Source organism: Scyliorhinus canicula, chromosome 1 (assembly GCF_902713615.1).
Source record: "Scyliorhinus canicula chromosome 1, sScyCan1.1, whole genome shotgun sequence".
In the NCBI taxonomy this organism is placed as follows: domain Eukaryota; kingdom Metazoa; phylum Chordata; class Chondrichthyes; order Carcharhiniformes; family Scyliorhinidae; genus Scyliorhinus; species Scyliorhinus canicula.
Window position 1 is genome coordinate 153,208,370 of NC_052146.1, and position 27,564 is coordinate 153,235,933.

Genomic DNA, 27,564 nt, shown 5'->3' on the forward strand with positions numbered 1-27,564 from the left:
AGCCCCTGAAGGTACGGAGGATTCTGCACCTTTGGGGCGGGCCGATGCAGCAGTGGTTCACGCCATTCCGTCCCGACGAGGCCCCCCGCCCCGCTGGGTATGGGAGAATCCCGCCCAAGAAATTCTCTACCCAGAGGACAGCGGATGTTGGGCCATTGAATATACTGAATGTTGAATTTGACAAACTTTTGATCTACAAGGGAGTCAAGAGTTATGGAGGTTGGCAGGAAAGTGAAGCTGAGGCCACAATCAATCATTCATGATCTTACTGAATGGTGGGGCAGGTTCAAAGGCCAAATGGCCGACATCTGCTCCAATTTCTTTTGTTCTAATTACCAGGACACGTTTCTAATGGCAATGAGCTATCCAGGCTTCAGCAGAGTAAGACACAGAGTGCTTTAATCTAGGGCAAGGGAAAGTCCCTTTAGCCATGGCTACGGACATTGGCTCATATCCCCAAATCAAATGCCACCAAGAGAGAGATCAGCATGTTCATCGCTCTCCTTAAGCAATGTTCCTTCACAGACGTGTGGATCTCCTTGTGATATGTTCTCGAACAGGGATGTCAACCTTACGGTCTGTGGACTGCATCAGGCCGCTGGCATGTCAAATCCAGCCCGCAAGACGATGCAAATTAAAAATGGGCATGATTCAAGGGAAGAAGTTCAGAGTGTTTTTCAGGCATGTTTAACAGAGTATTTTTTGGTGCCTGCATGCCGAGAAAATCCCCGCTATTGAATGGCATTTTGCCTATATTTTGGCCTTGGTGCGGAACTCCCGATTGAAGCCGCACTTTAATCATTTCCTGCACTGATGAGCTCTTTCATAAAGGCAGCCCTGATTTCTGACAGCCCTCAGCGATCCCACTGTGACCTCTGGACCCTTCCACTGCACGCAACCTACGTCTTCCAGGGTCCTCGAGCACCGCCCAAACCCACCTCTTATGGTCAAGGCTCCCTGGGCCTGACCCCTTACATTGGTAACCTGGCATCCAGCACATTGGCACTGGCAGCCTGGTACCATGGCAGTGCCCCAGCTGGCCTGGCATTGCCATCCTGGCACCTTGGCAATACCTGGGTGGCACTGCCAGGGTGGCAGTGCCAAGGTTCCAGACTGGCAATTCCAAGATCCCTGTGAGCCGGGGGGAGTGCCAGGGTACCAGCCTGCCCTATGACCAACCACCCAAAGGTATCCAATGGCCTGGGAGACACCGTACTGTTATGCATTATCTACCTTTGTGGAAAGCAGTGCTGAATGGTTCCCTGGCAAGATCTCCCGGGGTGGTTGTTAGGTCCTGGGCTGATTTAAATATGCTGATATGGATCTCACCCAGCGAGGATAATATCTAAATCGCGGCATCATGCGAGTTTCAGTTGAATCTTGCAAAATTCAACGCCTTGGCGTGAGACCAAGTCGGGCACAGCGAGACCGGTAAACCGCGCTGTTGTGTTATGCTGCTTCGAATGACACAGGCTGCTACTTGATGCAGTCTTAACTAAAGGATGCTCCAGACTCTGAAATGAGTTCAATGTGTTTATTGAACTATTAACACAGTTCTCAACTGAGTTCGATTCTCTGCTAATCTAACGGTAGTAACTCAGTCTAACTGTAACAGCCTTGCTCTTAGCCACGTGCTGGGGTTTGATGCTGCTGATCAACCCTGTCTAACTCTCTAGATGTCTGTCTGTGGAAAGAGGCAGGGTGTGAGTGCCTCATCCCTTTTATAATGTTTATGTCATACCCCCTTATGGTGATGCCACCTCTGAGTGTCCTGACTGCCCACTGGTTGATATTCTGAGTGTTCATTGGTTGCATGTTTGCATATCATGACACGCGCCTCATATTAATTTTATGTTTTTGTATAGAGTTCACCACCATGCCAGGAATTGCATTAAACCTCTTATAATGTCCTTTAAGGCCCTTGTAGTTAATTTTTCATCACATCGGTGTAGATATAGACATAGAATCCCTACAGTGCAGAAAGAGGTCAATTGACCCATCAAATCTTCACCGCCGCTGTCGCTGAGGCAAGGCTCGATATGTGCGGCGTCACCACAGAATGTGCGTGGAATTTCAATTCTGCAAATTGCATGGGACAAACCTAATTAACTAACTAGCTTTCCAGCACTGGATGATTTTCCCCTCTCTCATCAAAATTGATAAGGACTAAAATGGTGAGATCGTAATGCATTCAAAGAGAAGAAAGGTTGATGGAGAGTGTTGTGTTCCTTCAAGGAAGTGGAAAAAGTTGAGATTGGACACTTTTTTGGCTCTCATTAGACTTCTATCCTCAAATCCGGCCCACCACAGTGATAGGGGGTCCTCCTTTATGAGTGACGAACTGCGTCAATTCCTGCTCAGCAAGGGCATCACCTCCAGCAGGATGACCAGTTACAACCCCGGGGTAACGGACAGGTCGAGAGGGAGAACGGTACGGTCTGGAAGACCGTCCTGCTGGCCCTTCGGTCCAGAAATCTCCCAGTCTCCCACTGGCAAGAGGTCCTCCCAGATGCCCTCCATTCTATCCGGTCACTTCTCTGTATATCCACTAACCAAATGCTTCATGAACGCCTTCTTGTTTTTCCCAGGAGGTCTTCCTCAGGGACCCCGCTCACGACCTGGTTGGCTATCCCCGGGCCCATCCTGCTCCGGAAACACATGCGGGTGCACAAGTCGGACCCGTTGGTCGCAAGAGTGCAGCCGCTCCACGCGAACCCGCAGTACGCGTATGTGGAGTATCCCGACGGCCGACAGGACACGGTCTCCCTACGGGACCTGGCACCCGCCGGCGTGCGGCCTTCCCCCCTCCCCCCCCCCCCCCCCCCCCCCCCCCCCCCCCCCCCCCGGCGCCAACCCTCCCAACCCCCCCAACCCCCCCAACCCTAACTGACCCCGGCAGGTGCCCCCCCCCCCCCCCCCGACACCTTTACACGCGCTGCCTAGTGGACAGGGCGACCCTCCCCCGGCCTGGCCCCCGCTAGCTCCGACTAGGGGTACGGACGCAACCGCAAGAACAGGATCATCGCTCCCGGAGTCACGGACGACCACCACTCCAATGTCGCCGGCACAGCTCCGCAGGTCGCACAGGATGTCCAAGGCACCCGATCGGCTGATCGAACCCATGTGAACTATTGATGGACTCTTGTTTTTGCTTGTTCTCTATTTGTTTTTTTCCCATTCCCCAGACTGTACAAAGTTACTGTGTTTTGTATTTGTAAATAGTTGCGGGCCAGTGGGCAGCCTTCAGTGAAATGGTACGATCCAACATCTCTAGTCATACTACCAATCTCTCGTATACTCACGGGACACCCCCCCCCCCTCCATGTCCGCATTCTCCGTACACCCCCCCCCCCCCCCCCCCCCCCCCCCCCCGGTTCCTTTCTCAACAAGGGGTGAATGTGGTAGTGTGGCTAGGGGTATTACGGTACCTGGGAGTGTGAGCTGCCATTGGTGCAGAGGACTCGCTGTCCATTGGCCCAGGTATCGTGTGCCTCTTAGCCCGATTGGCTAAGTGGAGGTAGTTCCGCCTACGATCAGGCAGTGTGGCTGAAGCTGTGAATGGATGCGATGTACGTGGAAATGGCGATGGCTCCTGCTCTGCACTTGTACCATCCAGTTCTCCTCAATTTATGAAGAATGCAAGCATGAAATTATGGCACTGTGAATGCTGCCTTCCATGCGAGCAAAGGGCCACACTGTATCCACCCCTCCACCTCCAGATCCTGCCTTTACACCATGCTAAATTGGACGGCACTCCTGGGGGAGGATTCTTTGCTTGGTCAGCTAGCAATAGATCGCCCCTGAGATTCTGCTGCTGCGAATGGGGCCTGTACCTGAAGATGGTTCTGACACTCTGAAAAGTTTCAAAATCCGAAAGACTGAACGCTGACAATTCATCAACAAACATCTCAGCTCAGATTGGTAAGTAGCTCATGAGCTGCTCAAGAGACATCAAAGGATCATTAATGCAGGTGTGTTTGGCTGCTAACAAAATGGTATTGTCAAAAATCGCACATTTCAAAACACATTCGATGCAATTTAATGAACCAATGAATGATAATAAAATGTCATTTTTCATAAAGAAAAATTAATTAAAATTATATAAAACAAATTTTTTTTATCTGCGTTTACCCCCCCCAAAAAATATTTCCTACTCTTCTCCCTTTGTTTCTCCTTTTCTCATCTTTGTCCCAATTTTCTAACTTGATATACTGCAGCAACTCATCAAGGCACCTTCGACAGCACCTTCCAAAACTCTACCAACAAGAAGGACAAGGGCAGCAGTTGCATGGGAACACCACCAAGTTCCCCTCAAAGTCACATGCCATATTGACTCTGAACTATATCACCTTTCCTTCACCATTCTTAGGATCCTCAATCTGCTTTTCAACCATTCAAATAGCCAAAGGACAGAGTATTGACATACTTATTTGTGTTAATGGCAGTGTATAAATGCAGCCTGTTGATCCTTTGCTGCCCGGCTCATAATGATGCTTTAACAAGGCTTGTTCTTTAACAGGCTGATAGGGCTGCTGAAAGACAAGGACATTCAGCACTACTGGGCCCAGTGCATTTAGGATTAACCACCTTCAGCTAAATTCTGAGAGAGCAGGTCTAAAGTGGAACTATAATCAATTGCATGTCCATCTCATGCCATCATTTATACAGTGATAATCCTGGACAGCAAATGCCCTCTCTCAGTCCTCCCCCATTTCTATTTTGACCTGACACCAGATGTTCATGGAGCATTCTCTCTCCCAGTGACACCATCAGGGACCTGCCACCAACAATAAAGAGCACAAATCACATTGTTGAACACACACTAATATCTCCCTTCAGAACATTTCACGATGACATGACAATGTACTTCTATTTCTGCGCGACAAGTTATTTCGCTCAGCTTCATTATTTCCACATTTAGCCATGCTCAATTTGCGTGCTCCTTAATTATGAAGAAAATAAACGATAATTACTCTTTTTCGAAAATATAAATAACGAATGAATTAATTAAAATTTCACATTTTTTTACATATTACATGGTTATCTCAGACTGAACAGGCTTCACACATTCAGTTAGCGTTCGATTTAAAAATAATAACCACCAGGATATGACCTGACAGCCAAATTCTATGGTAATAATGTATTTTATTTGCCTATGTAGCAAGTCACTGCACTTCAAAGGTGATTCACCCTATATGAAATGCTTTCATATGTTTCTGATAAAGGCTTCAAGGCACTAAAGCTCTGATGTTAACCTAGCCGCTTTGCCACAAAAAGAGGGGGTCAAGCAGTTTAAATGCTGAATTGCAGAGATTTCTCCCACGTGCTCTCGACCCAATTTTGACTCAGCAACAAATTGTCTCTGTGCACACCACCACCACATGCAGACAGGGGCCTACCTCACATTCAGATGTCAAGGTCCGATGTTGTCATTCATGCTCCAGCACAATTCCAACTGGAAGAATTGCCCTGATGTTGTCAAAACTGTAGGCCTAATCTGGTGGGGAATCAACAGAGTCGCCATAAAGGTTGGAATAAGTATTTGCTTTTAATAATTTGCCCTGGGCAAGTCAGAGTGCTTCCCTAGGCCCGGCAAAGGATATTTGGGCCTACTCAGCCCGGGCCTTCGTTGGCCTCTCAACATCAGCATCAACACCCTTCCTTCCATTACCCCAGCACTAACCATATGCCAAACCTCTGTGAATTGACGGTCTCGCCCAGCAACCTGACTTTATTCCTGCCAGATTTGGGAAAGGTGACAATTTAGAGCAGTTCGAATGAATTATAATGGACAAAGCCTTATGCTCATTTCACCATCCTCCCAACGTTTCCAGACTCCAGTTAAAATCACGATTGGTTCAAACACAAGTATTTATGAATGGCCTGGGGCATGAAAAATTACACAATTTGTAAGCTCTGGAGATGATCCTGGAGTACAGGTAAACCTCTCAAAATATGCAGTTAGAAGCAATGCCATGGGGAGAGGGGAACTTGCAATGATGGGCAACAGGACTCAGCACTGGTGATTCAAAGCACTCCTGGGAGATGAGCTGCCAACAAATCAAATCCTAATAATCCTGCAGCTGTAGCTACATTACTTTTCCAATCAAATGTTGCTATGTTTGGATTTTACTTCAATCTGTGGAAGCAAAATAATCCAACTCGGACAAAATGCCACTTACTTGTGCTACATAACAGCTGCACCTTCGAAAGGATACAAAATTCAGACAAACTGGCTGCGATTCTCCGGGAAGATTTCTAAGTATTGCAGCGAGCGGGAACTGCTGCGAGCTTCCCGGCATTTGGCCCGGCGAGGCCAGCAGCGCAATGTAACATTAATTGGTCCACTTAAGGAGGCTTCACGCCGCAAATGATGGCTCCCCAGCTGATACGCCGGGACCGCGTGTGCCACCACCCCGCTAACAAGGTTGAGCAGTATTTAAACTGCTCTTGCACAGCCAACCTCTTTTCGCTCATCGCCATGGCGCCGACACGACCGGCACTAAGATTTGGAGACACAGACCTGGGGAGGCTCTTGGAGGCGATCGAGGCCAGGAGGGATGTCCTGTTCCCCCGAGTGTCCTGGAGAGTGTGTCACAGGGCAGCCAGTGCTGCCTGGGATGTGGTGGCAGCAGCCACCAGCTTTGGCAATAGGACCAGGAGGACAGGCCTCCAGTGCCAGAAGGTCAGTGACCTCCACCGGGTTGAACGTGTAAGTTGGCACCGTCCCCCCCATAAACCTTCCTACCCCAAGTGAACCACCCCCCAACCCTTCCTTCCCCCCAAACCTTTTTCACCCCTCCCACAAACCTCCTTCCATTCCAAACCCTACCTCCCCCACTCCCTCCCACAGTGAACCACATGTGAAGCTAAGGATGCCATCTCTGTGTCCGCACAGGAGACATTGGGCGCGATTCTCCGCTGCCCACGACGGGTCGGAGAATAGCGTGAGGGCCTTCCCGACAATTTTCACGGCCTCCCACTATTCTCCCCCCCCCCTCCGGCCGCCCCCCGACATGAATCGCTGCTCGCCGGTTTTTACGGCGAACAGCAATTCTCCGCAGGCCGATGGGCCGAATACCGCGGAGTTTACGGCCGTTTTCACGGCCGCGATCACACCTGCTTTCAGCGTTCGTGAAAACGGCCGCAAAGTGCCTGTCCCGGACAACCATGGCACCGATTGGCATGGCCGTAGGATGGCATGGGCATGCGATCGGTGGGCACCGATCGCGGGCAGCGGGTCCGATATCCGCGCACTATTTGTTCTTCCGCCTCCCCGCAGGATCAGTCCGCGGGGCGGCTGAGGGGCATGACGGCCCGCGCATGCGCGGGTTTGACGCGTCTGCGTGATGACGTCATGCGTGCATGCGCGGGTTGGAGCCGTCCATCTCGGCCAGAAACACGGCCAGTTTCACGCCAGCCTTCACGGCACGCCGGATTTGCGGAGAATCACGCCCATAGTCTCATAACGTCAAGAGATGGCCCAGACTGGCTGTGGCATACCGGACATCAGAATCCTCACCATCTTCACGTGCCCTAGAGGTTATGGGGATGGCTGAGGATAGAGCAGTCACCAATGCAGAGGTCGGTGCATGCCGCAGAGGTGAGGAACCATCGGGTCCCACCCAGATGGACTGCCAAACAGGAGTTGTTAATGCTATTCTGAATGATCAATCCCTCACACTGATCAAGTGTTCATTGTCCCGCAGGACCTCCCAGCCGACGCGCTGGCCTATCCGGGGTGGTCCACCTCCAGCTTCCCATGAGAACACCTCAGAGGAGAGCTGTGAGGATGCCACCATAGATGTGTCACAGCTGTCATCCCCACCCTCCATCAGCGCAGAGACATGCACCTCGATGGGCAATGTTAGTGGTCAGGCTACTGGGGCACAATCTGGTGAGCACCACACACTTGCAGATGCACATGGTGTGGAGGCAGGCCAGGCGAGACAGCAGTCGTAGATCTGCTGGATCCCAAGACCCAGCTGGGTCCCAGTCAGCCTGTGGAACATATTTACCAGCAGCTGATGCAGACGTTAGGGTGCAACCTTGATATTGAAAGGGGGATGTCAGTGACACGCCAGCAGGTCCATAGCCGATTAGAGGAGTCCCAGAAGCTACAGGTGCAGGATATGTCACCAGCAATGCATGGCACCGAGGCCAACACTGCTAGGGTGATGACCGTAGCGGAGAGTCGGGTGTACGCAGCATGAATAGAGGTGTGCAAGGCATGGTGCAGTCGGTGGCAGCCGTGGCTGAGGGCCTGGGTAGAATGCCCGACTCAATGGGAGACGCACGAGGCTGACCTAGATGGGGTTCTGTAGGACATGTCCTGGTCTCAGCTGGGAATGGCCAAGGCGCTATAGAGCTTGTACAGACGCAGGTAGGCATTGCCGAGGAACTGCAGAGTGGGGCATAGTCACAGGGGGACATGTCTCAGTGACTGAGGAGCACTGCCAAGGGAGTTGGCACCATGGTGCAGACATTGGGAAGCTGCCAGGGCTGACAGGGCCAGATGATGCAGGGGTAACCAGGTCTCGAACCAGCTACCTGTCTGTCCCGAGGTGAATCACAGGGCCCTATTGCAATCGACCGGGAGGAGAGGGCGGCAGGTGCCAACCTTGACCCATCCTATGGACTGGCGACGGCAGCCGCCAGCCCTCCCACATTCCATCCCTTTGACAACGCCACGTCTCACAGTGAACACCCGGGACAGGGTGGCACGGTTGTGCATGATTTGCCGGCAAGTGCGCCGGGGCCCTCCGGTCCCAGAACTCCCAGAAGACACCCGCCTGGCACATCGAAGGCCACGTGACATGGTAAGCATGACTGCCTCCATCTCTGGTGTGCATCCTGGCAATACGGTAGCGGTAGAGCAAGGAAGGCCATGCACGTGGAGGATCACTGAGAGAGCACTGGAGGGGATGGGGTAGGTATGGAGTAAGGAGGGGAAGTGTGCACTGTGGGGGGTGTGGGGAGGGGGTGAGGGGGGAGGGAGAGAGGGTGGGGAGAGAGGGGAGACACCATCGGGAGAGTGGGGTAGTGATGTACACTTGTCTGATACAAATTTAAAAACCCTCAGCACAACCAGTATGATACCTCTGACTCTTTGTTTTGCGTTGCGGGCCGACCACCAATCCCATGCCCCGTTCCCCCCCAAACTGCGCCCCACGCAGCGCACCACACCCCCCCCTCCACCACCACCCAATGCATCCTGCCCACGCACACCTGGCTGGGGGATTGGGGGGCTCTGCTCACCGGACCACACACCCTGCATCCCAAACTCCCGAACAGAACGTCGCCATACCCCGGCTGCGGATATGTGCCCAGAGCTGGGGCCCATCCCCTGGATGTTTGGAGGTGAGCTGCTGCATCCCGCTGTGGTCAAGCACAGTGTCCAGGCATCAAGGTGTGATTGGGATGCTGAGCAATGGCCCCACATGCTACATGGCCCGCCCAGCCACGGGGATCAATTTGGGATGTGCACCCAATTATTTTTTTTCAATTAAGGGGTAATTTAGCATGGCCAATCCACCTAACCTGCACATCTTTGGGTTGTGAGGGTGAAACCCACGCAGACACGGGGGGGGATTTAAACCCAGGTCCTCAGCGCTGCAGTCTCGGTGCTAACCACTGCACCACATGCCGCCCCGTGAAGTGCTCACTTAACTATGATTGACAATTCCCCATTAGCAATAGCCTTCATCCGCACAGCAAAGGTCTCCACAGTAAGTGGGAATTATGGATGGTCGGTGAAGCAGACAGGCAGGGACTAGGTTTGCCCCAGAACGTGTATACACGATCCAGGGATTGGCATGGAGGACCTGTGCATGGTTGCACCCCATCTCCAACCTTGATACCCCCAAGCCCCAATGGCGGTCCACCCCAGCAGGGGCTGCACCCCGCCCCTGGTAGTTCCCCCTAATCCCCCTCTGAGAACAAGGACAGCATGCCCAGTGTGGGCTCATTGCCTGTGAGAGAAGATGGCTACTCACTTCCTTGGCTCCCCAAACTGCCCTTCTTCCAGGTTAAAATTTTTATCAAAAGGAGTACTAATCGGCGCCAACATGACCATACTCTGGGGAGGCCGCTGAATCACAAGAGTTGGCTATGGGGTGGCTCCCGTTAATTTGATGGAAATACGGTTTAAGTGGTGTTTATTGGATTTTCGTCACGGTGGGATCCTGAGTTTGCCTACGGGAGTGGGCCTGTTGCATCGCAAACTGTTTGGCACCCAGCGTGGATCTTGTTTTTCGCTTCTCCCGCTATTGGGCAGCCTTGTCATGGTCTCACTCAAGAGCATCGAGGCCACTGAATCACACCCAGCGTCTGGACAGAGCTTCCATAGAATTCTATACAACATAAAATCTATAGCACAGGAACAAGCCAGTCAGCCCAACTGGTCTATGCTTCATAGAAACCACCTTCCATCCTATTTCATCTAACTCTAAAAGCATATCCATCAATTCCCTTCCCCCTCTTTACACCACAACAATCCCATGTGATAGCAGGTTCCATATTCTTACTAGTCTATGGAGAAGAATATTCCTTCTGGATCGATTGATGACTCTCTGAAATTTATGTTCCCTAGTTTTGGGCTACCCCATCAGCATTTTCTCTCTATCAAATAAATCGCTGAGATCATGCCACAGGCTTCTCTTTTCTGGAGAATATCAGTTCCAACCTGTTCGGTCTTTCCTGAGATTCACAGCATCAAAGTTGACGTGATGGGAGGTATTTTGTGGAAGACATACAGATCCAAAAATAAAAATCACCATCTTATCAGTTAGCTAGCCATGTCTTCATAATCTACAGAATTGGGTAACTTCACCTTTAAAATCTTGTACTCAGTTGGCTGGACAGCTGGTTCATGATGCAAGATGAGGCCAACAATGTGGGTTCTATTCTCATACCGGCTGAGGTTATTCATAAAGGCCCCGCCTTCCCAACCTTGCCTCTCGCCTGAGGTGCGACGATCCTCAGGTCAAATCACCACCAGTCAGCTCACCCCCCCTCAAAGGGGAAAGCAGCCGACGGTCATCTCGGACTACGGTGACTTTATTATGAACTGTGCTATCTTGGTTGCAAAGTTTTATGATGTCACGGAGAGTCCATGCTGAGTTGTATCAAGGAAACATAGGTTTATTTACAAGGCTATAATACACAGCTCCCAGTAATTCACGACCGGGTCTTAACAGGTCGGTGCCGATCTGGCCAACCTTATATGCAACATAGATTGAGCGCCGCCCTCCCTTCCCCCGTAACGAGGGAGCTCGTACTCCACAAGGATCACAGAGAAGACAATCATTCCCACCCCATAAGTCACATGCAAAATATGACAAAAAGGTTTTATTAACAGCCCAGCCTAGTTTTATGAAGTGGCGATACAGTAAATCGCAATTTTACGGGGTTGGTTATGTGTGAGATTTGCTAAGCAGGAGAAAGAAATTTATGCATTTTCAGCACACGTCATGCAATGTGGAGGTGGGGAACTAGCAGATTGCTAACTGGCTTCAAAACAAAAAGCAGATAATGGGAATAAAAGTACTTTTTGAAAGTGGTGGAAGCTGGGAAGTGATGTTCCACAGGAATTAGTAATGGAGTCACTGTCGCTCACAATTTGCATTAATGATTTGGACTTTACAATCAAAAGCACAATTTCGAAATCAAGGTTACCCCAATTTCTTTTGGGTGGGGAGGAATTGTCAATACTGAAGAAGAATGCAGAAAATTACAAGAGGGTGTTAATGAACTCTCCCAGAATTGGCAAACAAAGCTCAACACAGATAAATGTGAGGTAAAAGCAAAGTACTGTAAATGCTGGAAATCCGAAATAAAATCTGAACATGCCGGGGAAACGCAGCAGGTCTGGCAGCATCTGTGAGATAGAAACAAAGTTAACCTTTCAAATCCATATAACTTCAGAGTGAAGAGACATACGGATTCAAAACATTAACTTTGTTTCTCTCTCAGGCCTGTTGAGCTTTTCTCGCATTTTATCTTTAAATGGGAAGTAGTTTTGGAGGAAGAATAAGGAGCTCACTTAGCACTTTGAATGTTCTAGTTTGGATAGAGGAACAAAAGGATCACAAAAGTACAAATACATTAAGCACAACAAGTTGTGCCACAGGTTAGCAAGGCTTTCAAAATGGGCACCAGCCACAGGGTTTTATTTCTAGAATGGCAGAATTAAGAATTAGGGAAATTCTACAAAACCTGTTTTGAACCTTGGATAGACTACAGCACTGAATGCAATTCTGGTTGTCATATTATGAAAAGGATAGAGAGGCAATGCAGGGGGTGCAGAGAAGATTTGCAGGACGATACAAGTTAGTGTTTATCCAGATCATGGAAGATTAGCAGCGGGATCCCCCCCCCCCCCAGTACGCCACAGCCGGCGGGATGCTCCATTACACTGGCTGGTCAATGGGGTTTCCCATTGTGGGCAGCCCCACACCATCGGGAAATCCCCCGGGCTGCCGGCAAAACGGAGTATCCCACCGGCGGTGCGATCCTGCCCTAGGTCTCTGTTCTCTTCAGGAAAGGAGGGTGACCTAACAGAGGTCTTTAAAATGTTGAAAGGTTTTCAGAGAGTGGATTCAGTAAAAATGTTTCCTTTTGTAAGAAACAGTATCATTTAGAGGGCATCAATGTGAGACAGTCATCAAGACATCTAGTGGAAAATTCAGAAGAAACTTCTTCACCCAAAGGGTGGTAAGAATGATAAAGCTGCTACCACAGGGAGTGACTGAGGTGAATAGCATTAACACATTTAAGGGGATGCTAGACAAGTACTTGAGGGAGAAGGAACTAAGGGTCACGTCGATAGATTTGGATGTTAAAAAATGGGAGGAGGATCAAGTGAAGCGTAAACATCGACTGGTTGAGCTGAATGGCTTATTTCTGTGCCATGAATCATTTGTAATCTGATGTAGTAAGTGCAGTCAGAAAAATCTGAAGTTAATGCTGTGATTGTATATTTTAGAGAGAGCTAAAGTCTGCAATGAACTAATTGCTTGAGTTTGTGAGATGGCTCCTATTACGGTTGAAAGTGTAATAGACATGGACATCTCGTTGCCTGGTTAGATGCGGGTTCAGTTTTGAAAAGGCCAAAGTTAAAGTAGATAAAATGGGGATCTGCACTTTGAAGTCCTCATTAGGCTTTGTAATTATCGTATAATAACACAGCTTAAATCTCCCATAGATTGAGTGTGAGAATATGGTAATACACCATTATTTTACCTTTATTAAATTAACAAGCCTCCCAATTTGGATAATTGACTTTTTTCATTGTGAATATTTAGAACTGTGACTATCCACTCACAGGATTCAACAATACTCTGTGTAACAAGAGTTATGACTAGAGGTCAACCCTCAGGCACATGAATGTAGTAGACACAGACAAAATGGGAAATGCCCATTTTTCCCCCTTTCAGTGTTACTTACGCTCCCCTAATGTCTGCACCTCAATGCTTGGGCTGTAGTTCCCATAGTTAGTGGATGAAAAAGCTCGGACTTGGAATACGTAGAGCGTCCCAGGCTTCAGGTTATTAATGGTCAGAGTCGTTGATGCCGTTTTCACTGTTGAGTAGCTTTGATCGTTTTGCTCCTGCCAGAAAAACATGCAGTTTCAATGATAGATCTAAACGGTAACTTGCTGACATGAAACATTTCCAACACCCAAGGATGGACTGATCAATAACAGTAAGGATAACTAATCAACGACAGATCCGTAATGCTAGTTACTGGTGACCTACAGAAGGCATGCACACACATATGTACATGCATAGGAGCATTATGACATATAAGGGGATCGGGGTTATGTGGAGAAGGCAGGGGAATGGGGATGAGAAAGGTATCAGCCATGATTGAATGGCGGAGCAGACTCGATGGGCCGAATGGCCTAATTCTGCTCCTATGTCTTATGGTCTTATCAGGAGTAGGGCATTCAATTACATCATGAAAGATCTGTATCTGAATTCCATCTACTTGTCTTGGTTCTTAATACCCTTTACCAACAAAATTATACCAATCTCGGTTTTAAATTTCCAATTGACCCCTGCCTTAAACAGCACTTTTTTTCCTGGAGAAGGGTGTTCCAGATTTCCACCAACATTTGTGTGACGTGCTGCCTGATATCACCTCTGAATGGTTAAGCTCCAACTTGTGCATGTACCCAACCACACAGATGGACATCCTCTGCTCATTGCCAACATTCAACTTTGGAAACAGTAAGGGCAGCACGGTGGCCCACTGGTTAGCACAACCGCCTCACGGCGCTGAGGTCCCAGGTTCGATCCCGGCTCTGGGTCACTGTCCGTGTGGAGTTTGCACATTCTCCCCGTGTCTGCGTGGGTTTCGCCCCCACAACCCAAAAATGTGCAGAGTAGGTGGATTGGCCAAGCTAAATTGCCCCCTTAATTGGAAAAAATAATTGGATAATCTAAATTTATAAAAAAAAAACTTTGGAAACAGCATTTGCTATGGCTTGGCAGGGTCTTCCATGTAAATATTCAAAAGGTGACCAGCCTTGTTAATTGTCTTAAAAGTTCTGCCGACTACACTAGATCACCGCAGATCCAACAAAGATGATGGAGTGGAGTCAACAGAATAAAGAGTCACAGAAACCCATTCTCATACTCTGAATAGGAAAGGAAATCTCATTCAAATATTACAACAGTTTAGTAAAGATGAAGTCAAAGTGTTGATTTCATGAAAAATGGTATCCCAAATCTTGATCAAATTTTTTTCCTGATCATTAGTACTTAGTAGAGCAATATTTTAAATTAGTAGCCAAACAGGTTTACAATGGGCAACTTCACAATGCAAATGCACCCAAGGCTATTAAAAACTGTGAATCCAAATGATTATTTTTTTCTCCCAGGCTCACCATAAATGCGACAATGATAATTTCTGAGGTTGGATTCACTGATTGATGGAGAGAGGTCCGTGGAAGTCCAACTTACTGCAATGAGAAGAAATAACAGTTCTGGCAGACAAGGACCAAGTTGGTTCTTGGTGGAGTAAATTGATATGATGGACTCAGAAATGTTTTGTGAAATGAAAGTTTAGAGATAAAACAAGAGGATGCAATCAGCTGGCAGGGGAGAGGATGGGGAAGGGACAGAGATGGGAAGAGGAAGGGGGATGGGGTGGGGGGGGGGGGGTGGTGCGGTGAGAAAGAGAAGGGGAGAACAGAGGGAGAAACCCGGCAGCCTAGGAAAGTCAGTTGATCAAGTTCAAGACTCAAGCAAGGCCTTGGAGAAGAAACTTGAAGTTAAAGGAAATAAACCTTATTCACTTGTGCATTGAGTGTTTCTGGACTACAATGGGAAACTTCGTAAGTACATCAGAGAAAAACAAATAGAAGGGTATGCTGAAATGGCTAAATGAAGTGGGGTGGGAGGAAGATTGTGCTGAACATAAACACTCACATGGGTCAGTTGAGCTGACTAAAATTTACAGCAAAGTGTTATGACAGCCTGGGCTAGTATGCAGTCAATTCCAGCTTCACTTGATCCAGAAATTAACTTTCAAGTTTAAAATATACCTAACGCCTTTGGCTGCCCATTAACTACAGTCACCAAATTTGTAAATTTAAACACAATTAACTTTTATTGATAACAGTAGCTATAATTAAATAGGTAGAAAATACAACTGGTTAACTATCATCTAATTTCTTTTTAAAAAAATGTTTTTTTTTTTAATTCCAATTTAGGGGCAATTTAGCATGGCCAATCCACCTACCTTGCAGTTCTTTGGGTTGTGTGCGTGAGACGCACGCAAATATTGGGAGAATGTGCAACTTCCACATGGGCCGTGACCCAGGGATGGAATCGAACTGGGGACCTCGTGCTAATCACTACCCCACCGTGCCACCCCTATCATTTAATTTCTAACCCTCCGCCCCTCTTTAACTCTCCCATCCTCTACGCACACACAAGACAAAAAGGCTCAGAGGGGAAAGAGGGGTATAAAAAAAGGTAAAAGGATAAGAGTCTTTGTTTCAGATGAATGTCTTCTAGTTAGATCGTTCTTCAGTTGGATGATGTGTTTGCTTTCAGTCGGTATGAATTTCACTGTAGACTCATTAGTATCTAGAGACTTCTGTGCAGACTCAGGAGCAGCAAACAGCCAACATTTGAGAGAGAAAGAGACACACGCACACAGCTTTTCCTCTCAGAGTCCAGAAGCTTTCTTTTAGATCCTCCAAAAACTCCACCTGGCAGGATCCAATCGCTGTCTGTTGCTGGGCAGGATACTGTCCTTGGCCAATCCAATTGCCATCAGCCAACCAATCGAACCAAATCTCACCAAACTCTTAGATGCCCTAAAATCTGGGTTCTGATGTTCAAAATCTAAAACCTGCTGTGGTACAGTGTATATTTTGCAACTTTTGAGTTACTCACTTCCTCTGCTCAACTTTAAAGTATGTCTCCATTAAAGATCCATGGATCAAACATTATAATGCCAAAATAAAAGAAATAGGAAATAAGGGAATCAACAGGAAAGACCTTACAGGTTACGTAATTCTATATAGTCTACCTTTAGAAAACTGCATCCAGAGAAGGATTTCATATTTTTCTGCACTTAAATTAACAACCGTCAAAATAAGACTGCAAAGGGCGCTTGCAGGCTGAAGCAGCCGGCCCTTTACTTCATTTTTTTTCCATCCCCCTTAAAGCTACAAAGCCAATGCACAGAGTGGACAGGGCAAACCCTTAATCCATCTCATTGCTTGCTCCAAAACCAATTCAAATTCAAACTGAAGCCAATTTATGGTCTCCACAGGAGAGACATACAAGATCCAAGCTAACAAGAAAAGGCCTTGGGTTTGATCTGGTGTTTGATATCTGTGGCAATTAGTTTAAATCTTTTTTAAAATAAATTTAGAGTACCCAATTAGTTTTTTCCAATTAAGGGGCAATTTAGTGTGGCCAACCCACCTACCCTGCACATCTTTGGGTTGTGGGGGCAAAACCCACGCAAACACGGGGAGAATGTGCATACTCCACATGGACAGTGACCCAGAGCCGGGATCGAACCTGGGACCTCAGCGCCGTGAGGCACAGGGCTAACCCACTGCGCCACCGTGCTGCCCTATTAGTTTAAATCTGATCCAAATTAATAGGGTCCAACCTCTTGCCAGCAATGGTTGAGAAAGCACTCAGTGGAATAAATTGTGCCCACAATTCTCAAGCTCTAGCCTCTACGATACACACCCCCTCCTTCCATCATTGGATTTAGATTTGATTTATTGTCATGTATACCGAGGTACAGTGAAAAGTATTGTTCCATATATGAAAATACGTAGGACAAACATAAATACACAACGTAAATACTTAGACACAGGCATCGGGTGAAGCATTCAGGAGTGTAGCACCACTCAGTAGAGAAGATGTGTGAAGAGTTTAGTCCATAAGAGGGTCGTTTAAGAGTCTGGTAACAGCCGGGAAGAAAGCTGTTTATGAACCTGTTAGTGCCTGTTCTCAGACTTTTGTAGCTCCTGCCCGATGGAAGAAGTTGGAAGAGAAAATAACCTGGGTGGGAAGGGTCCTTAAGGGCAGGGCCAAGCAAGAGGGGGCGGGGCCAGGAGGACCTGACACGTTTGCAATGAGGGACAGCATGGTAGCATAGTGGTTAGCACAATTGCTTCACAGTTCTGGGGTCCCGGGTTCGATCCCTGGCTTGGGTCACTGTCTGTGCGGAGTCTGCACGTTCTCCCCGTGTGTGCGTGGGTTTCCTCCGGGTGCTCCGGTTTCCTCCCACAGTCCAAAGATGTGCAGGTTAGGTGGATTGGCCATGCTAAATTGCCCTTAGTCTCCAAAATTGTCTTTAGTGTTGGGTGGGGTTACTGGGTTATGGGGATAATGTGGTGTTGAGTAGGGTGCTCTTTCCAAGAGCCGGTGCAGAGTCGATGGGCCGAATGGCCTCCTTCTGCACTGTAAATGCTATTATGTTTCCCGCTCTCCCAAGGCAGTGGGCGGTGTAAACAGTCAGCATATGAGAGATGAGTTCACGTGATGGACTGGCTATGTTCACGACTCTGTGTAGTTTCTTACTGTCTTGGGCTGAGCAGTTGCCATACCAGGCTGTGATGCAGCCAGATAGGATGCTTTTTATGGCGCATCTGAAAAAATTGGTAACAGTTAATGCCAAATTTCCTTAGTTTCCTGAGGAAGTGTAGTCGCTGTTGTGTTTTCTTGGTCGACGTGACGATGTGGGTGGACCAGGACAGATGGTTGGTGATGTGCGCGCCTAGGCATTGTTGCCCAAACGCCTTTGGTCATTGAGATTCTGAGCTGTCATTCCTTCCCAACTCCCCTGTCTGTCTTTCTCAGTTCCTTAAATACCTTCCTTAAAACCTACCATTAAGACCAACCTTTGAGTTACCCCTCCTCAGAGAGGTATTTATCCGATGCCAGATTTTCTGTCGGATTTCACTTCTGTGGAAGTATCTTGGGACCCTTTCATAAATTAATGGCACTATAGGAAAGCAAGATGTTGATATAGGGTAGTTAACTCCAGTTGAAGAGTTCGAGCGAGCTCAGGCACGCTCAGCAGAAGGGGCACCTTCTGTGCTGTAAATTCAATGAAGGAATTTGCCATTAATCAATAGTGCTTCGGTGATCATGACATTTTCAGTCCGTGGTGTTAATTGAACTGCTTTGCAGCCTTGAGGTCAGCATCTTATCATCAGTGTTCACTTGCATTATTTTGTGAGGAAGAGAGAATGAAAAAGAAAATGAAAGCAAACAAATCGATGTTGAAACGACACAAAAGCCACACAACTGTTATTTTAAGATAAAGACAAAAGGAGCACAAAAATCATGAAGCTGAAAGTGAGAAACGCCATCAATCTCATGACCAGACTCCTCTTAACTGAAATTACCTGCCATCACTGGAATTTCAATTGCTGTTATATATTTCACAAAGGATTTGTACACTGATAATACTTCACAGAATATCATGTGCATACATACAATTTTTCACATGTTAGTATTCATTTTGATGCTTTTTAAGTAGGACAGCACTAAACAGAATGAACAATGGTTTACTTTTTACTAATTTTCTGGGTTTGATTTTATTAACGTAATTCTAATATTAGCTACTTCCCTCTTTATCTGCGAGACTAGAGTGCTTCCAAAGCTCCCCTCTGCCCCAGCCTTAAATTCACTTCTTTCACTAGTTTTCCAGTGCAGCCATCTGGGATGGCCACTTCCAGAATACAAAATGGATGATCGCAATGACTGTAGGGAAATATGGACGATGTTAGGATGCAAGCAGGAGCAGAGCCTGTATGCGTATTGAGAAGGCAACTCCCAGACGAGACTGAAACTGTAGGTCAATTAACATATTGATGGCCCATCTCCGGGAACAAAGGAAAGACACTCAAGCAACCAATCCAGCTCCAGACATCCCGGCGCCAGAAAGACACAAACAAAGCAAGGCCAACGGCCACCTAGGACATGCCCAGCTATTCGGGCACCCACCCCTTTATTGGCCAAGATCAATATGAGTGATCAAGATGCGGCCCAATTAAGCGGGGCCAAGTTCAAGTCCCGCCCAAAAGCGCGCGAAGCCCCTTCAGGTATAAGAAGAAGGCCCGAGAGAGAATCGCTCTCTTGGACTCGGCTCTCGAAGCAGAGAGACCCGTCCAAGGTCAACGCTCGCTATCAGATGGGCAACCTTAGCTGTTCTCCTGTTACCTCTTCGAACCCAACAGCCTCAGATCCGAACAACGGCCATTGTTCCTCCGACTGAGTGGGCACCCGAAGTTAAGTATAGGCGTTAGCTTTAGAGATAGTTTAGTTTGTAGTGTTTTGCGCATGAGTAGATATTACTGTGTGTGTAAATAAATAGTATTGACTTTGAACTAACTGGTGCATTGGTTCTTTGATCAGCATTCGGGTTCAAACCTTGTGGCGATATCGGAAGATACCTGGCGACTCTAGAGCAAACATAATTAAGATTAAGGAAGGCGACCATATTGACCGCTGTATTTATAACCAGATAAATATAGCAACACCAGCTCCTCCCATGCACTCTCTGAGCTCACTTTCCTCATGAGGTGCTGCTTCTCTTCCTTTGACCCTATCCCACTGAACCTCGCGCGGACCAGCAAACTTTCTTTCCTGGTCCCCGTGTTAGCTCATATTGTTCATGGCTCCATCTCTTCAGGTACTTGTCCCTCTTTCCTTCAAAACTTACGTCTCCTTGCTCCAGACCAATCTCAGACTGCTCATCCGACATCCAGCACTGGATGAAGAAGAATTTCCTCCAATTAAATATTGGAAGGTCCAAAGCCAAAGCCGTTGGGAGCAATTTAGCCACCGCGTTGTGCCTGGTGCAGATCTGAGCACGCCGAGTAAATAGTGGGAAAGGCCAAAACCAAGATTCGTGCCAGGCGCAAACCAGTGTGCAATTCACCCATCCCTCTCCCAATGGAGAGTTCCCAACCTCAGGCAAAAATGATGAGCATATCATTAACCCTCATTTGCATTCATTTCAATCTCATTAGCGAGACTGAAGTCGATGCGGCCTCCCGGGAATTACCCGACTCCCCTGCGAGAAATCACGCAGGTGTCGTTTCGTGCGCCTCTTTAAATATGTGAAGCTGGCACAATGGCTGCTGAGAGGATGTGAGGGTGTGAGTAACCATTTCCAACATGCAGCTCAAGGGCACTGGAGCTGCTGGCCCTGCCCTTGAGAGAGGGGGGGGGGGAGGGGGGGGGGGGAGGTGGCGGGCTGAGCTAGTTCAGAGGGCTGAAAGGTTCTGGGACGTGAGTTGCCCCTCTCACCCCCAACCTACCCCCTACCCTCCAGTGCTCTCAGTGATCCTCGACGTGCTTGGCCTTCCTTGCTCTACCGCTACCGTACCGGCGGGATGCACATCAGAGATGGAGGCAGTAAGCTGCTTCCCATGTCACGAGGCCTTCGATGCACCAGGCGGGCGCTCTCTGGGAGTTCTGGGGCCGGAGGTCCCAGCGCAATTACCGGCAGCACATGCAATGCTTTGCCATCCTGTCCCAGGTGCTGACTGCGAGATGTGGCATCATCAGAGGAGTACAATGGGGGAGAGCTGGTGGCTGCCATCGCCAGTCCATAGGATGGGTCCAGGTTGGCACCCGGTGCCCCCTCCTCCCGGTCGGTGCCCATAGGACCCTGGGGTTCACCTCAGGACAGACGGGCAGCTGGTTTGAGACCCGGTTGCCCCTGCATCATCTGGCCCTGGCAGTTCTGGCGGCTCCCCAATGTCTGCACCATGGTGCCGGCACCCTCGGCAGAGCTCCTCAGTGACTGAGGCATGTCCCCCTCTGCAGTGCCCCGGCAATTCCCACCTGTGACTGGGGCAAGCTCTGCAGCACCTTGTCAGTTCCCATCTGAGACCAGGACATGTCCTGCAGCGCCTCGACAAGGTCGGGCTGGTACGGCCCCCAGTGAATTGGACATTCTACCCAGGCCCTCAGCCATGGCCATCACCGACTGCACCATGCCTTGGACACTTCCACTCGTGTTGTCAACATTGTGGCCAGGAGTCAGCATGCAGAGCAAGACTTTCCAGCACAATTGGCTCGCTGGATGGCATGCTGAGAGAAGGCGACATACATAAGGATGGGGGAGGCTCGGGGGATTTGAGGGTTCCAGGATGAAAGCCCAAACTGATTGTTGGCCTATGTCCTTCTCCAATTCCACACAGATACCAAAATGGTTGCTGGTGTCAATGCCAGAGTGGCTGCCTTTGCCTTGCTGATGGCAGCCAAGGCAGCCAGACACAGGAGAAGGCAGTAGTGATTATGCAGGCTGGAGTCGGCACCCTCTGTGCAAAGGCTGCCACACACCCTGAAGACCCGGCTGCCCAGCAGTCTGAGGAAAGGCCCAGAATGCAAGGCCAGAGAGGGTCCAAAGTGTACAGCCATCATTGGTCATTCCATGAGATGACGGACAGCAGGTGGCGCAAAGACTGTGTCTCAGCAGAGATACATTGCGGCACCTGTGCCACGTCCTCACGGACTTGAAACCCCACAGAGGAAGAGGACATCCTCTCCCGGTGGCCACGGAGGTCACTGCAGCCCTCAGCTTTTATGCCATCAGTTCATTTCCAAGCTAGATCGAGGACATGTGTAGCATTTTACAATCTACAGCCCACAGGTGCCTCTGGGAAGTCACAGCCGTCCTGTATGCTTGGGAATCCAGCTACATAATATTCAACCTGGACCAGGCCCAACAAGCTGCCCAGGCTGCAGGATTCTCCAACATCATTCAGATACCCCAGGTCCAGGGGGCAATCGATGGCATGCTTGTCACCTTGTACGCACCGGGGCATAAGGGAATGCCCTTTATTAACAGGAAGGTGTTCCATTCCCTGAAAATTCAAATTGTGTGCGACTACTGCCTCTATATCATGCACGTGTGTGCTGCTACCCAGAGAGTGTGCATGCCAGCTACATCCTGGGGCACTCGGAGATCCCTGAAGACTTTGAGAACCACTCCAGGATGACAGGTTGGCTCTTGGGGGACAAAGGATGCCCATTACATTCCTGGCTAATGATGCCAGTGGGGAGGCCTGAGGCCGATGCAGAGAACCGTTATATTGAGACCCATGTTGCATCGGACTACTGAAAATGGAGTTCTGATGCCTGGACGCTCTGATGGTGCCCTGCAGTACACCTCATAGAAGGTCTCCTGCTTTGTGGTGGTCTGCTGTGCCCACAAGAACCTGGCACAGTAGAGGGGCAACATATTGGAGGAGGAAGGCGGACATGCAACCTCATCTGTAGAGGAGGAGGAGGCGGACCAGGGGGTGCTGGAGGACAAGCCCGAGGAAGAGCCGGAAGATGGAGGACAAGTAGCAGCAAGTGTCCGACATGCCCAGAAGACCAGCGAGGCCTTCAAAATCTCTAGATTCTCATAGGATGAGGCTGTTAGCTCATCCCCCCCCCCCACCCATCCCTCCTTCCCTTCCTCCCCATTTCCCTCCTCCTCCCAATCACCCCTCCTCCCAATACCTGCCATTCCCCAAATTCCCCTCCCCATTACACAGTATGTCGTTCCCCTCCCCCACTCCCGAGCACCCTGTTCCACTCTACAAAGGTCTGTGTAATATCACTCCAGGGTGCTAGGTCTGTGTTGGCACTGTCAGTGGGTCACAATACAAGGCAGCAAAGTGATGATAACTCGCTGTCAGGTTAGTGCTGGTGCTCCTCAGCTTATCTTATGCTAAAGTTTGACTGATGCCTTTCTGCTGACAGTGCGCTCACACCCATCCTCTGATCGGGGTCTACATTGGGAGCTTTTGATCATGGACCACTGTGCCCAGAGTTTGGAGGGAGCAGAGGGCAACAGGGGGTGGGGGTGCAGGCAGGTCCACTGTGAAGGTTGACGTGACAGAGGCTTCACATGTATAAGGTGTTGCATGTTTTAATAGTGAACATTATACATTTCTAGTCCCCCCTAGCTACAGGTGGTGAACCCCCCCCCCCCACCACCGCGCAGTGCCCACTTAGTGACACTCATTTTTCTTGATCTTTCGTGGCCTGGTGCTATGTCGAGATGTGCCCCAGGATGCATATCGGAGGTGGAGGCAGTCTGCTGTTTTCTGCGCTGTGACCTTTGATGCCCACGGCAGATGTCCTCTGGAGGGCCTGGAGCCGGAGAACCATGGCCCACTTACCTGTGCCATAGGCATCGCTGTGCAACCCTGTTCTGCCCACTGCTCTTCAGCTGCGCCGGTGTCAAGAGGAAGAACTGTAGACCGCTGTCGTCTTCTTGGTGGCAGGCCCCGTGTTGGCCTCCAATGCTTCCTCCTCCCTGATGGTGCCTGTAGGGTCTTGGGAGACTCCATGGGATGGAGGGGAACCTGGAGTGAGCTCCAGAGGGCTCCACGTTATCTGGCACTGCCAGTCCTGGAGGTTCCCCGTTGTCTGCACCATGGTATCGACAACACTCTCAGCAGTGCTCCTCAGTGACTGGGTCATGCTCTGCAGTGCCTTGGCAATATCCACCTGCATCCAGGATTATCAATGGCTGGGACATGATGTAGAGGCCCTCACAGACTGAGCCATACCTTGGGCACCAACACTCAAGACATGGACGTCGTACTCCAGGCCAGTGCCACGTATTGTTGGCACCATTTCCTGCGCTTGAAGAATTTGGGTCTCCTCTAATTGGCTATGCAGTCACTGGAATATCGTTGACTTCCCCTCCGAATGTCACGGCTGTATCGCATTATCTGTGAGAACTTTATCCAGAGGCTCGGCATCTGGCTGGGATCAACGAATCTGGGTGGCTTGGCCTCATCAGATGAAGATCCTGCGAGACAATGGGCATGAGGTCAGTGAGAGGGAAGGATCTGCATTTCTGCCATAAACTACTCACTTGAGGCAGGTCATCTGGGTGAAGGGACAGTGGATCCCCACCTCTGTGACGCAGACCAACCTAGCTGTCGGTGACTTCTCTCTCCTTGGTCAACCCCGCAATCTCCAGGGACCATTGCTCATTGGGGATGAGGACTCGGATATCTGGCATCCCCCCCCCCCCCCCCCCCCCAATCTTGGCCCTTTCCCTCTTATGATGGGCAAAGAGAGGGGGCAGTGTGAGCCGATCACTTGATTGATCAGAGGAGTCTACAGCAGGTGGCAAATGTGGGCACTGGTGGGTGCCGGAGATTCTGAGGAACATGCATGTAGATCAGATGCGAGGAGGATGTCAGGTGTCAGCTTGTGATTTGTGGGGGTGGGGTTTGGGAATTTGAAGGGTGGCAGGCAGAACTGATGTTAGGAGAAAGGTGGTAATTGTACCCTTGAGGTCGTTGCACTTCTTTCGACATTGGACAGCGGTCCCCCTGGTCGTTCTGCCCGCACTGACAGTCGCTGCCACTGCCTCCCAGGTGGCATTGCTGACACTGCTGCTGGTCCTCCGACACCCCCTTGGGGGAACAGGGTGACCCACCTCTCATCCAGCGCATCGGCCATTGTGAGGCTGGTTTAGCACAGGGCTAAAGAGCTGGCTTTTAAAGTAGACCAAGGCACGGTTCAATTCCCGTTCCAGCCTCCCCAAACAGGCGCCGGAAAGTGGCGACTGGTGGCTTTTCACAGTAACTTCATTTGAAGCCTACTTGTGACAATAAGTGATTTTCATTTCATTTTTTTTTCATTGTAAAGCGAGAAGCAGGTCTGCGTGCTTCCATGCTTGTGATGTTGATTGGGAGGGAGTAGTGAGGGAGCGTTTTAAAAGCAGCTCCCCCTTGTTAGCGGTGAGAAGCTCAGGCGTGAGTCCACCGAATCAGGCGGTGAGACAGCCAGTAATGGCGAGAAACTTGTGGGGGCTCATTCTCACAAACACACCCGGGGAGAAACACCCTGCCAAACGTGCCCAAAATGCCACTTTGAGATGTTACCGTTAAATCACACCCATTGTCTTCAATCCCCATCTATAAAGCCCATCCCTCTCCCTTGCAACAGTATATGGCTGACCCGGACTATTGGTAACCTTGGGATCATATTTAGCCCCAAGATCAGTCTCCATTCATATATCCGCACCATCACTAAGATCACCAATTTCTATCTCTGTTGCACTGGCTGACTCCACTCTGTATCAGGCACCTTTGCTGTTGAACCCCTCATGCATGTCTTTGTTACCTCTAGGTTTGACGGTTCCAACACACGCCTTTAGCCAGACTCCCACTTCCGTCCCTCTATAAACATGAGGTAATCCAAAAGCCTGTAAACCGTGTCCTTAGTCATTTCAAGTCCTGTTCAGCCACCACCCCTCTGCCCTCTGATTCACATTGCCTCCTGGTTCAGCTGTGCTGCATTTTAAAATTCACATCTTTGTTTTCAAATCTCTCCATGGCCTCCCCCTTCCCTATCACTGCAATTTCCTCCAAACCTGCGACCCTTCAAGTTACCCACACTTCAGCATCCTCAATTTTCATTGCTCCCAACATTTAGCTGCTAAATTTAATAAGGACACGGGGAGTCCATACCGAGTAAAATTAAGAAACAAAGTTTTTATTTACAGCACTATATATAACCTGGTAGATTCCTACTGGGTTCCTGACTGGTCGGTGCCTTACTGGCCGACCTTTTATACAGAGGTTATAGAGATCCCCTGCCCCTAGCGGAAGAGCTCGTTCTCTGCAATGGCCATGGGGAAAATAATCATTCCGATCCCGTTGGCCCCTTGTGGGCTAATACATTCCTCCCCCTCAAAGTCCGAAGACCTGCCTGTCAACCGATGAGACGAAGAAGGAGGAGCAAGCGGAGGACATCAGATTCTTTTAGGCAATTCGCCAATGAACTGATGCACCAGAATGGTTGGCGTATACCTTTTCACTCGAACGATGTCTGTGGCAGGAACGTCATAGTGGACAATCGGTGGGAGGCCTCAGAGGTCTGCACTTCAATTTCTGACTTGGAAGATGCAATGTCAGGCATTTTGGCATGGACAGAGACCGGAGGTGTCACAGTAGGCTGGTTCGGCAATGGAGCTGCACGAACCAAAATGGGTTTCTTTTGAGGACCCTCATGAAGGAGCAACCTGCGTAAGCGAATGTGATCCAAATGCTATTGTATCAATTGCCCCCGAACTTGGTAAGAGACTGGACCTGTTTGGCGGACGGCAATTCTCTAAAGCCAGTGAGTGTCGTCGTTGAAGTTACGAACACCTTGTCACCAGGTTCAAAGTGTCGAGGTTGATGTTAAACTGGACAACACCCTTGCAAATTTTGGTTCTGGAACACCTCTCTGCCGATGTCTGGGATAATCAAACTCAATCGTGTACGAAGCCTATGACCCGTTAACATCTCAGCAGGGGCCAGCACATTTACTGCATGCTGTGTGGTCCTGAATGAGAACAGGAATTTTGCAAGCCGAGCTCAAAGTCTGTTTCTTTAGCCTCTCTGCCAAGTCATTCATAGCCGAATGAGATGGAATGGTGCAGGCATGGCGAATCATGTTGTTTTTCACAAAAGCGAGAAACACTTCATTTGTGAAAGAAGCCCTGTTGTCTTTCACGAGAACCTCAGGGATTCAGTGGGTGGGTGGAAAAAGAAATGCGCAATTGCTCGACGATCGACCAGGATGTGATCGTTGGCATCTTGAGGACCTCCAGCCACTTTGTGCGGGTGTCCACCAGGACATGGAACATTGAACCCAAGAATGGACCGACAAAATCGGTATATGTGTGAGCTCAGAGGCGTTCTGGCCACTCCCATTGGTGTAGGGGTGCCATCGCAGGGAGCTTCTGGTGCTCTTGGCAGGTCTAGCACTGTTGAGCCAACGTCTTGATATCCGTGTCCAACCCCGGCCACCAGTCGTAGCTTCTCACCAGAATCATCATTTTGGACACTCTGGGGTGCCCGTTGTGAAGACCCTTCAACACAATTGCCTGGCCCTTTGTTGAATCAACAACCTTCATGACCCAGAGGAGGATCCCATCTTCCAAAGTCAGCTCCGGAACCTTGGGGGAGAAAGCTTTCAACTCCCATGGTAGCTGTCGATGCTGTCCACCGTATAACACCAGATGTTGCACCTTGGCAAGAACGGGGTTGGTCTCTGTTCT

General features: G+C 49.2%; 1 protein-coding gene across 3 annotated transcripts in view; it reads right to left on the bottom strand.

Annotated features, from left to right (window-relative positions):
- The window catches only part of LOC119968642 (ephrin type-A receptor 7-like), a 768,833-nt gene that overhangs the window by 123,698 nt on the left and 617,571 nt on the right, over positions 1-27,564 (bottom strand). For all 3 annotated transcript variants that reach the window (XM_038801273.1, XM_038801267.1, XM_038801278.1), the window contains one exon: positions 13,447-13,609. In XM_038801273.1, coding sequence (XP_038657201.1) covers positions 13,447-13,609 — 163 coding nt within the window. The remainder of the gene's footprint in view (positions 1-13,446; positions 13,610-27,564) is intronic.